Source organism: Chionomys nivalis, chromosome 9 (genome assembly GCF_950005125.1).
Source record: "Chionomys nivalis chromosome 9, mChiNiv1.1, whole genome shotgun sequence".
In the NCBI taxonomy this organism is placed as follows: Eukaryota; Metazoa; Chordata; class Mammalia; order Rodentia; family Cricetidae; genus Chionomys; species Chionomys nivalis.
The window spans coordinates 61,638,999-61,651,051 of NC_080094.1; the positions used below are offsets into that span (position 1 = coordinate 61,638,999).

At 41.2% G+C, this 12,053-nt stretch overlaps 1 protein-coding gene across 1 annotated transcript in view; it reads left to right on the forward strand.

Annotated features, from left to right (window-relative positions):
- Ryr3 (ryanodine receptor 3) overlaps positions 1 to 12,053 on the forward strand; it is a 526,065-nt gene that overhangs the window by 292,376 nt on the left and 221,636 nt on the right. Inside the window, exon 20 of the mRNA XM_057780394.1 lies at positions 7,808 to 8,024. Coding sequence (XP_057636377.1) covers positions 7,808 to 8,024 — 217 coding nt within the window. The remainder of the gene's footprint in view (positions 1 to 7,807; positions 8,025 to 12,053) is intronic.

Consider the following 12,053-nt stretch of genomic DNA (forward strand, 5'->3'; position numbering starts at 1 on the left):
ACAGGATGAACACTGCTCTGTTCGGTGAGAGAATTTAACAAACTGGCAGAATTTAGATGTGCTGGCTTCAAGAGTCAACAGCTTAGATCTGGGGACTTTTACTCATAGCATCTGAACAGATGGCATGCTGAGGAGCAGTGTCTCGAAGTCACCTGACCCTGTCCCTAAGAACACAGTCAGCACTGGGCAATTTCTGTCTCTGGGTCTCTTGAGAGGGTATGATCACAGAGAGGTAGAAGCCCTATTCCCACATGCGTGTTTCTGAAATGCATCATCAGATGGTGTCTTTGCTCCAGGTTAGTGCTGGTCTTGTACTGGTGAGCAGTCAACTGGCTCTTTTCAGTTATTGAGTGGGTGGCTTCAATAAACTAACACTTTTACATCACCTTGTGAAGTAAAGTTTGGTGCTAAAACATGCCACTCCGTGTACTGAGTTAGTCCAGTTATGCAAAGAGAGGCCAGGATATTAACTCTAGGCTAATTAAAATATCATACCGAAAATTAGCACACGTAACATATACTTTTTAATATTTAAATTACCATTTCACACCATATTATAAAACATGTGCTTGCGTCTATGGCAGTTCTCCAAGAGAGAAGTAAGGTAGTGTGCCCGACAGGAAGAGAGTCCTATTTCCCAACACAGGAGCCTTCAGAATTGTTTCCCATATTCATTTTTAATTTGTGTATAGTTTTTAAATTAGATTTCTCTTCTATAATCCCATTAACTTCCACTCAGTGATCTTTAATGAGGTCATACTCTTGAATTTTTTAATTATTATTTGTATCATTGCAAATAATGCCATTAATTACACCTGATTAGGATGTCCCTGCCAGCAATCGTGGAAGAGCAAAGTGCACAAAGAGCGAAAATCTTTTTCAATTAGATTTACCCCTCGTGAAGTCAAAGGCCGCACGAGTAATTACTGACAAGATTCACAAATCAATAGTGCTTCCTTTCCTTACTGTTATGAATATACTGCTCTCGTTCCCTTCTCGCTGTGGCCTGTTTGTGGGTAGTGTTACTAGTGCCGTAATGTGGTCGTGACAACCCTGCTCATACAGAATGGAAGATGAGCATGTGTACCTTGGAGCCCATCCAAAATTTCCAACTATTTTGATGCCAAGAAGCTTTTATAAAAAGATGACATCACCCTTGTCCCTCCCCTATAAACAGCACCAGAGCATGAATCAACAAGACGGCGTTATACAAAAGGCCAGAGTAGGTAGCGAACTTGGGGTGGTCTTTTTGTTCTAAAAAAAGTTGAGTTATTTACTCTAGTAAAATACGTTTTGCAGCTAGACATTCCCATTAGACATATTTAATCATCTTATGTAACTGTTACATTAGCCTTTTCTAATTAATAAAAAAATACAAAACAGTTGGTGTCTGTAGCTGCTGTTTGTTTCCACTGGTACCCACCAGACTTGGCTAAGATTCAGGTAACCGACAGCTTAGCTATTTCCAGCTTGCTGTGGTCAATGCTGTGGAAACTATTGCTGAGATAAATTTACTGCTGCAGAGAACAAGATGAGTGTTGGCTGGATTGTCCTGGACTTCATCACACGCAATCCAGTAAGAAATATGAATGTGAAGACTGTCCATAATTCACATTGTTCTCCATTCTTGGCATTACAGACTAAAGATGCAATTATGAATCCTGATATATGAATTAGACTCAGGTCATCAAAAGCTGGCTAACAATTCCCTCTTAACCTGTGTACGTTTTTCCTTTGGACCGCTACCCCAGCTCTTTCAGAGGGATTAAATAATAACTGCAAGATTGAGACATCTAGGAAGATTAGAGTGCCTCCATGCTTGCTAGGCAGCTGTGGATGATAACAGAGTAGCGTGATGAAGAGAAAACTAGGCACCGTTTTTTAGCATGGCAAAGCTCTGTCTTCATTTTTACAGTGTTTTTATTCACGGATCAGTCTTTCAAACCTGACAGGAGGAATCCACATTGCTGTGCAAATTAACAGGCAAAAGTCTCCAAGATGAAATTGTAAATGCTACCAGGGCTTTTTCGGTGTCATTTCCCTTCGTCCCAAAATTTGACAAGCAAATAAAACTCCCCCTGACACTTTCCAGTATTTTTATTTCCAGGAGGCTGTGACTGAAACATTTGCTTATCTCTGAGACAAAGAAATCTATATCTTTGTAAACTCCTTAGGAAGAAAAAGAAATTTTCACAATACCAGAATTCTCGGAAGAACCTCAGAAAATGACACAAGTGCTTTAGTGAAAGAGATTAGATTGACAAGGTTGTAGATAGATAGATAGATAGATAGATAGATAGATAGATAGATAGATAATAGGTAAATATAGACATATATATATGCACATACATAATTTTAAATCTATGCTCCGTATGTAAGAGAAAGTATTCAATATTTTTCTTGAGTCTGGCTTATTTCACTTAATATAATGATTTCTACTTGTATCTACTTTCTTGGAAAGTCATAATTTCATTCTTTTCTTTATGGCTGCATAATGGAAAAAAAATATATATATATAATGTTTTTCTCAACCAAAAATTTCCTGGCTATTTGTAAATAGTGTGAAAATAAGTGCAGAATTCAAGCATTTCCGAATTAGTTGGTTTCCAGTCATATATATACCCAAGAGTGGAATAGCTGGGTCATATGGTTCTATTTTAGGTGCTTTGAGAAATCACCACACTTGCTCCATTGTGGTTTACAGTCTCACCAGCAGTGAATAAGGGTTCACCTTTCCCCACATTCTCACCAGAAACTCTTGTTGTTGTTTATTTTATTTTCTTAGCTATTCTTACTGGAGTGACTTAGCATGTCAAAGCAGTCTAAATTCCTATGAAAACAATTTTAAAATCTGTAGGGAGAAATCTGGGGATAAAGAACAACTCATTCTAATGAACACTATTCTTGAATTCTCAACTTAACGGTTGGTAGAAGCTGAGAAATTTGATGGAAACCGGAGGGCAGGAGAAAAACACCTAAAGAAAAAGAAATTTACTTTTCAATTTTATGTTCTCCCTTGTTGAATGAGGCAGAGTTTTTTTTATTAAGGTCAAGATTAAGTGTCCAATAAGGAATTTATTGAGAAAAACAGACAGGTACATGTAATTTCAATTTCTACACCTGGAAATCCAAGCTCTGGACTTCTGACCCTGAATGAGTTCTTGGGTAGGTACTATAAGCTTTTTATTGTTTCTGTCAGAAATAAAAATACTGAGGTCCATGATTTAAAACCTTTGACCTTTTGATTATAAAAATAGAGTTGTAGCAGTGAAGAGTCAAAAGCTCAACCAGATTAGCCCTGCAGTGAAAGTCCAGGCTGCTCTCTCAGGAGCTGCCCATGTCCAGTAAGCTAGCGAGAGTCCAGGCTAGCCTCTTAGGGAGCTGTTCCTACCCAGTAAGCCAGCGAGAGTCCAGGCTAGCCTCTCAAGGAGCTACCCCTACCCAGTAAGCCAGCGAGAGTCCAAGATAGCCTCTCAAGGAGCTGTTCCTACCCAGTAAGCCAGTAAGAGTCCAGGCTGGTCTCTCAGGGAGCTGCCCCTACCCAGTAAGCCAGCTTCTGTTTCAGAACTCTCTAGGTCTCAGAGACGTCTATTTAGGGATTGTCATGAGCTATAAAATTGGTTCAGTGGTCATGTAGCCCTGTACCATTGGGTAGCATTCATTATAACTGTTACCTCTCTCACCAGTGAGGTCCATTTGTAGATTTTTTTTTTTAGTGAACTGAATGCTAAACCCTTCTTCCATGATCTTTGGCATAGCCATACCCCGTGTCTTCCTTGATTTCATCCCACTCCTAGTCCACCTTCCCCAGCCGTGGGCTTCTGACCTCTGCTCTGCCATTCACCTTTCTGGGCAGATGTCCTCGAGTGAAGAATGATGGATGCTCTTCTGTGAAACCTGTATTTGTCCTTCCAGGGGCTAGACTCTGGCACCATTCTGATCAAAAGACCAAATATCTACTATATGGCCATTTCTTGCTGACTACTCTTTACCCCAACAAACTCCAGGGGATGCTGACCTGCTTCTGAGAAGTTCCCATCAGTTTGGATGGATGGACAAACTCCTCAGTCCTCTGCAGTTCTCTCTAAGAGGGTCTTTTCCCTCCTCTACATGTAGATCAATGTGATCTGCGGCTGATAGCACTATCTTCATGATTGTTTTTGCTGTAATCTGCAGAGTTGACTGAACATTTCTCTCTAGAGTATAAAGATACTGGGATTCTAAATGATGCATTCATAAGTCTGCCTTTGAACTTCTTGCAAAACTTAGATAACCCTCATCAACACGGTACTTTGATCTGGGGGTATAACTCAATTCAAGAATAGTTGCCTAGGGGCTGGAGAGATGGCTCAGAGGTTAAGAGCACTGGCTGCTCTTCCAGAGGTCCTGAGTTCAATTCCCAGCAACCATATGGTGGCTCACAACCATCTGTAATTTGATCTGGTTCCCTCTTCTGGCATGCAGACAGAACACTGTATAAATAATAAATAAATAAAAAAATTAAAAAAAAAAAAAAGAATAGTTGCCTAGCAAGTACAAAGTTATAGGCTCAATCTGTATTCCATAGTTGAAGTAGGTTTGGGACATTCTCTATCCTTCTGATTGTTCTAGTCAAACTTAACATGTTATCACATGTCATTTCTTTGAGCTCAGTCTGTATCCACGGGGACAGATATAGTCCCATCCTCCAGCATTGGAGGCTGTTTGTTGGATCCTTTCCCACAGGCTCTGTCAGGTTGTTCCTGGGCAGTGAGAGGAGAGCAGACAGCTGGAGGGTAGCCTTGCGCCAGTGCCTATCCAGCCCCACCTGCTGGGAAGCAGGGGCTCTCATCCAGCCAGACTTCAAAAGCAGTACACAGCCTTGTCTTCTGCCCAGTGAAGCACAGCATACGATGTCTGAAGAGGAGTGCCCCCGTCAGCAATAAGCACTCCTTTCTGCCCGTGTTACTTTCACATTTTACAATTCTTTTGCCCATTACAGGAGATACAGTTTATAACCAAATTATCTTTCTCGTTTTAATAATGAGGCATAAAACCAGAAAGCATTGTTCTCTTAAAATACTACACAGAAGCTGACCAGTCTTGATTTGTTATCTACCCAGTGTATTTTAAAACACAAGAAAAATTTCAGAACTAAACTTAACTGGCAAGAGTGTTTATGAATAATTAAGTCTAGCTATCTTGCTAGAAAGCCACATGACAGACCATTTATGTGTTCCTGTAATCCATACAAGTAGCAAGGAACCAACACTCTTGCTTCATAAGCTCTCAGTCTAATGAACTTATAGAAGGTATCCTCTGTGGGAAGGGAGGAGCTGGTAACTTGCCTTACTATTTCTTCACTCAGACAAATCCCCTTCTATCCTATACATCCAGCATGCCAATGGCACAATCTGTTAGATTCAACTGAACTGGGAAATTCTCATCAAATAAATTTGTGGTTTAGTCATTACTTCCAGAAGGTTCACCAAATTAGAAACACCACAGCCTAATGACTCAATTTCATTTTCACGTCATTGCTCATATTCTTGATACACATAAATCATTCCCTATTGCATAACACTTTGGGTAGGCACACTCCTAGGGGCAATTGTGGTTCTAATTCTATACCATTGTTGCTTAGTGCTTTAAAATAGAGAAGTGGGAGGCTCTGCATGATTTCTATAATTAATTTTAAACAGCATTTTATAAAAGGCCATTTCAATAATGTGTTCTTATTGGAAAGGGAAAAAATTGACATTTCTTACTCGGAGGGAATTTTATTTTCCAGATTCCTAATTAGGATATTTCCACAATTGCAGTTATGGAATTTTTCTTACATGGCTCCCCTCCCAGAATGCTCCAATTAAAGGAAGTGATGCCTAGTTCAAAATGTCCTGTTGTGAAAGCTTTGCTTAATCATAACCTTCTTCCACTTGCATCAACCCCCTCCACACATCCACCTGACACACCAGCAGTTCCTACCAGTCCTAATGCCAAAACAAAACTGGCACCTGGCCATTTAGATCACCTTGGTCCAAACTACCCTCCTTTCCCTGTGACGATTTCAAGCGCTTGCTAATTGGTCTCCAGACCTATCTACAAAGGAGTGCTGGAAGAATACTGTATTTTCCCACTTTAAACCCCATGATCAGTTTCCTATCTAGAATAAAGCCAAACACCTCACTGGGGCATACACACTGCTGCATGCAGCCCCGTCCCCCGTACTTCTTCTCCCATTCCTCAGGTTGGTAGTGTCCTCGTCCATAGCACTACTTAGATTCTTTTCCAATTTGGGGCCTTTGAATGTGTCTCTCTTCTGAGACCCTTTTCCTCCACATCTTCAGCGCTTTGGCTTCTCCACAGAATCCTTTCTTGATGCCATCTCTCGAAGCCACCTCCTTCTCCGAGCTATGTTACATAGCCCTGCTTTATCCCGTAGCATGCCTCCTCACTGTTAATTAACGTATTTAGCTTCTCGAAATCCTGCTTTTGTTATCCTAGGAGCACTGGAAATGCTGCTTAGACCTGAATCCCCAGTGCAAAGTCAGGTATGAGTGGTGGAGGCTCAGCCATTGGTCTTATTTGCAAAGAGGGAAGTAGTGAGTATCGAATGCCAACACTGAGTTTATACTGATTTTTCCTGGGTGAGATTAGCATTGAGCCTCCAAGAACTATATATCTTACCATGCTTTAGTTAGAAACTGTACCTATTTCCTTTATTTTATGTAATTGAAGTTGATTTGTGAAAACTACATTTCCCACTGGACTAGGATAATGTGAAGTGTCACTGCCTAATGGTATTTACCTTTTCTTCATTGCAGAAAACTTTGGCACTTACCGTAACCTAACCTTTACATGTAATTCGGTTTCTACATGAAACTGGAATTCATCCAGACTGCTTGATAAAACTATTGAGATACTTTTTGTGTGTTAGTAACTACAGTCTGTGTACTATTATTGTGAGCCCCAAAGAGTTCTTTCTCCTTCTTTGGGGAATGAGAATGGGTTTGACCAAGGTGGTACCAGCAGTTAGAGGCCCAATTTGGATTTAGAATTGTAATGTCAGGAATTTCTGTTAGATCATGTGTGTGTGTGTGTGTGTGTGTGTGAGAGAGAGAGAGAGAGAGAGAGAGAGAGAGAGAGAGAGAGAGAAAGGGCGGGGGTTGAAGTGTGTGGATCAAGGTTGTGCTTTAGAAATTGAGTGGACCATGGCATCAAGTCTGAATGCCAACAGAGAGATGGTGCCCCTTAGGAAGGCATTGACATCCCAGGTAACAACTGCTTGTCCCTTTACCCTCCTGCAGCTACCACCTACAATTGTCCTCATATGACTCCGGGAACTGCAGCCTCTGCTGTCTTGAAAACTCTACTGTTGCAGATTTCTCTTGAACATTCAGCATTTACTATCTTATCTATATAATTTTATTTTCCTTAACTAGCATATGAGTAATTTACTTCAATATGATAATGGATACCCGTTTCCATGGTGAAGTTTCAATATGATATTTATAGAGAAGAATCTTGCTATCTTCTCAATATTGAAGTAACGTCTACTGTAATTACCTACTGCAGTAAGAATAAGCACCAAGTGACTTATGAATAATAAACCTTTTAAGAGCATGTCATTGAAGTTCACCTTAGAAAGGTGCCTGAGCACTCAGTTCTCTCTGTCATTGTCTACATACATGAGGATATATGCCATCCTTAATCCAGATTCAATGAGTTCCCAACAGTATGGTTTTGAATGTGGATACAACCTTTAATATTCAGTTATTTGAAATAGGATGGTTTTTGACCTCTCTTTTCTGCTATCTTGAAATGACAGAGTACGCTTCCTGATGGGTGGTCGGCATGGAGAATTTAAGTTCCTGCCTCCCTCTGGCTATGCCCCTTGCTATGAAGCCCTACTGCCAAAGGAGAAGATGAGATTGGAGCCTGTCAAAGAATATAAACGTGATGCAGATGGTGTTAGGGATCTGTTGGGTACCACTCAGTTCCTCTCCCAAGCCTCTTTCATCCCTTGTCCCATAGACACCAGTCAGGTAAGTCCAAATTGCAAATGACAGGCAATCTCAGTGAACACACTGAGGGTGTGCCCCCCACATAAGGCACTGTACTGAAGAGTGCAGATAAATAGCCAATAATCTTTGAGAATTCATATCCAAGTTGAATATATAAGAAACAAATAAGTTATTTTTTAAAGGTCAAATGTAATACATTCAGAATGAACCGTATGCATGTCCTTTAGGGTGGGATGTTTATAAGAGTCTGTGAGAACAGATGGGATTCCATCTGGACCTTTACAAAGCTCAAACGGAAAGGGGCACTGGGCAGTGGGATAACAGCATAGGAGGAGGTGACTTAACAGCAATGGGATGAATAAGGACTTGGAGTAGAAACATAGAGTCGGGACATGTACCAATGTCAGGTCTCACACGGATGGACAGTTGTGAGAAGAACATGGAGTTAACAAGTTGAAAATAGAGAGGAAGTGGCGTGGACCCACAGGAGTGGTTGGAGAACGGGTACTTCCCACATTCCTGTGGTAGAATAGAGCCTGCAGACGCTTTCAGAGACTTCATCCACCAGAGCCATCTCTGTTAATGTGTGCATGTTTTTGAATGTACAGGAGTACTTTGGTGTGAAAAATGTGTGTGTGCATGCACATGTGTGTGTATGTGTGTCTGTGTGTACGTACGCGTGCATGGAGGACAGAAGACCGTCATACTTAGAAAAGTCATCTCCCTTCTTTGAGTCAGAATCTCTCATTGACCTGAAGCTCATCCATTAGGCTAGATTTGCTGACCAAGGAGCCCTGTGGATCCCCATCGGTGCTGGGATTAAATAAATATAGAACCCTGGCATTTTTAATAGATTTGGGGATCGATTTCCAGACCTTGTTTTGGCCTTACCAACAGACCCATCTCCTCAACTCTACAAGAGCTTTATAAATCACTATTCTAGATGCTGTAGAGCAGTGGTTCTCAACCTTCCTAATGCTGTGACCCTTTGATACAGTTCCTCATGTAGTGGTGATCCCCGGCCACCATAAAATTATCTTCATTGCTGCTTTATAACTGTAATTTGCTACTGTTATGAATTGTAATGTAAATATTTGATAAGAAGGATATATGATATGCAACACCTGTGAAAGGGTTATTCAACCCCCCAAACAGGTCGAGACCCATAGGTTGAAAACAACTGCTATAGAAGTTAATAAAAAAGGCCTTGCCCCTAAAGCACTTGGAACTACCAATATATATGAATACTTGGTCCTTTCACGTATAAGATGTTTCTAGTACGCATTTCCATAACCGTCACATGACCCTATTACATTCAGGCGTCTTGGATGATCTTATACTCTCTATGCATCCAAGGCTGGCTTAACACTTAGCAGTTTCCAGCCTCAGGTTCCCATGTTCTGGAATTGCAGCCATATGTCGTCATACCCAACTTACTCATGCACGAATGATGAGTCTGTTTCTCCCCTCTTGTACTCAGTAATGTTAATTCACCCTAAGATGGAAAACTACATTTCTCTGCTCCTTCCAAAGCATAACTCAACGTCTGAGATGCAGAGAAGGGCTTTGCTAGCAAACTGAGGAGCTTGTGAGTTTCAGGAAATCCCAGACTCAGAAAGATGAACATGGTATGTACTCATTCATAAGTGGATACTAGCTATAAAGAAAAGGATATTGAGCCTATAGTTCATGATCCCAGAGAAGCTAAGTAACAAGGTGAACTCTAAGAAAAATATACATAGATTCACCTGGAAAGGGTTGCCTGACAAAATTGGGAGCATGGGGGTGGAGGGATGGGGGGGGCGGATGGAAGGGAAAGACTACAGGAGAAAGAGAGGGGGAGGAGAACTTGAGGGAATGGGATAATCGAAATGGAGAAAGGACAGAGATGAGAGCAAAGAAAGAGATATTTTGATTGAGGGAGCCATTATGGGGCTAGCAAGAAACCTGACACTAGAAAAATTCCCAGGAATCCATAGGATGACCCCAGCTAAGACCCTAAGCAATAGAGGAGAGGGTGCCTGAACTGGCCTTGCCCTGTAGTCAGACTGATAAATATCTTAAATATCACCATAGAACCTTCATCCAGCAACTGATGAAAATAGAGACAGAGACCAGTACCGGAGCACTGGACTGAGCTTCCAAAGTTCAGCTGAAGTGTGAGAGGAGTGAGAATATGAGCAAAGAGGTCAAGACCATAATGGGGACACCCACTGAAACAGTTTATCTGAACTAATGGGAGCTCACCAACGTCAGCCAAACAGGGAAGGAAACAACATAGAACCAAACTAATCCCTCTGAATGTAGGTGACAGTTGCATGGCTGGGGCAGACTGCGGGGCCACTGGCAGTGGCACCAGGATTTATCCCTACTGCTTGTACTGGCTTTTTGGGAACCTATTCTCTTTGGGTGGATACCTTGCTCAATCTAGATATAATAGGGAGGGCCTTGGACCTTCTCCCAAAGCAATGTGCCTTACCCTCTCTGAGGAGTGGATGGGAGGTGGACGGGTAGGTGGAGAGAATGGGAGGAGGGAAAGGAGTGGGAATTAAGATTGGTATGTAAAATGAAAAAGGATAGTTTGTTTTCTTCTTTTGAAAAAAAAGAAAACCGCTATGCAAACAACCAGGAAGGAAGGAAGGAAGGAAGGAAGGAAGGAAGGAAGGAAGGAAGGAAGGAAGGAAGGAAGGAAGGAAGGAAAAGAAAAGAAAAACTTTCTCTTTACCCTCCTGAGTTCTCTAACTGGGGATGTACAAATTAAACTTGGGCTAATGGCTTAGCAAGAGAAAAAAGTGTGTTTTAATTAGTGAAGCGTTGAGAAAGATCAGCTCAGAGAGGAAGGTAGACTTTAGAGATTATAGACTATGGAGAAAGGGAATAAGGGGAAAAGAAAAATAACTCTGGGAAACAATAAACAGGTCCTTAGAAGATGGGAGACATGGTTGTTTTTTTTGTTTGTTTGTTTTTGTTTTTTTGACCGTGTCTATCTGGATATGGTGCTGACATGTCTCTGGTGCCAATGGTCAGTCTTCCCTAGAAAGAAATGGTTGAATTCTTCAGGAGAGTTTTTTATTTAGAAGAATATGGGAACAGAATGCATTCTGTTCAGCAGCAACTGTTTCCCAGATATCTTCATCTTTAAAATTACACTTATTCCACAGTAACATATTCTGATATTCTGTACTCCTTCATAGATAGGAAACTGTAGGGACCGAAAGAAAAATGCCTTTTCTGAACACAGAGTTGTTTGTGTCAGTGCAGGTGACAGAAGCCAGCAACCCTCTGGGCTGGCTGCCCCTGCTAACCTGTCAGGGACGCAAAATTAATAAGACCAGACTTCCTGGAAGAGGCTGGGTAAAACAGAATTCAAACAAATGAGAGGAAAATTCAACAATAAGAAGAGTTCTCTAAACATGGGTGCAGTGATGAGTGTTGATTATTGCCTTGGCAGTACCAACATCCAGCCAGAAGACATGCTTCCAGGCACTCCGATGGGGGACTATTTTCTGTTAGTCATGGGGGATTATCTTGAATAGGTTGAGGTGGGAAAAACCATTCTAAAGATGGTAGTACCATTCCCTGGGCTGCATAAAGGGGTAAACCAACTGAGCATAAGCATTTCTCTCTCTCTCTCTCTCTCTCTCTCTCTCTCTCTCTCCTTCCTGACTGTGGCTGCCACATGGCCAGGCACCCCCTCCAGCTTCTTCCTGCAGTGATGGATTACACCCTTGCCCACCATGATGGTCTGTAATTGAAAGCCAAAATAAACTCACTCTCCCCTTTCTCCCCTTAAGTTGCTTTTTGTCAGTGTGTTTTAATCACAGCACCCAAAAAATAGATGATGATGCAGAATTAAAGATTTGGAAATAAAAGAGGTGTATATGCAAGTCCTGGAGCTTTGATGTCTAGACCCAAAACTGAATTTTTCAGGACTGTAAAAAAGGCAATGCTTCTAGCCAATAAGAAAATTCTCTTTTAAGAGATGTATTTTATTACTGTGAACTCTTTGAAGAGATGTGATTCATTACCATGAATACTTTGTAATTTTTT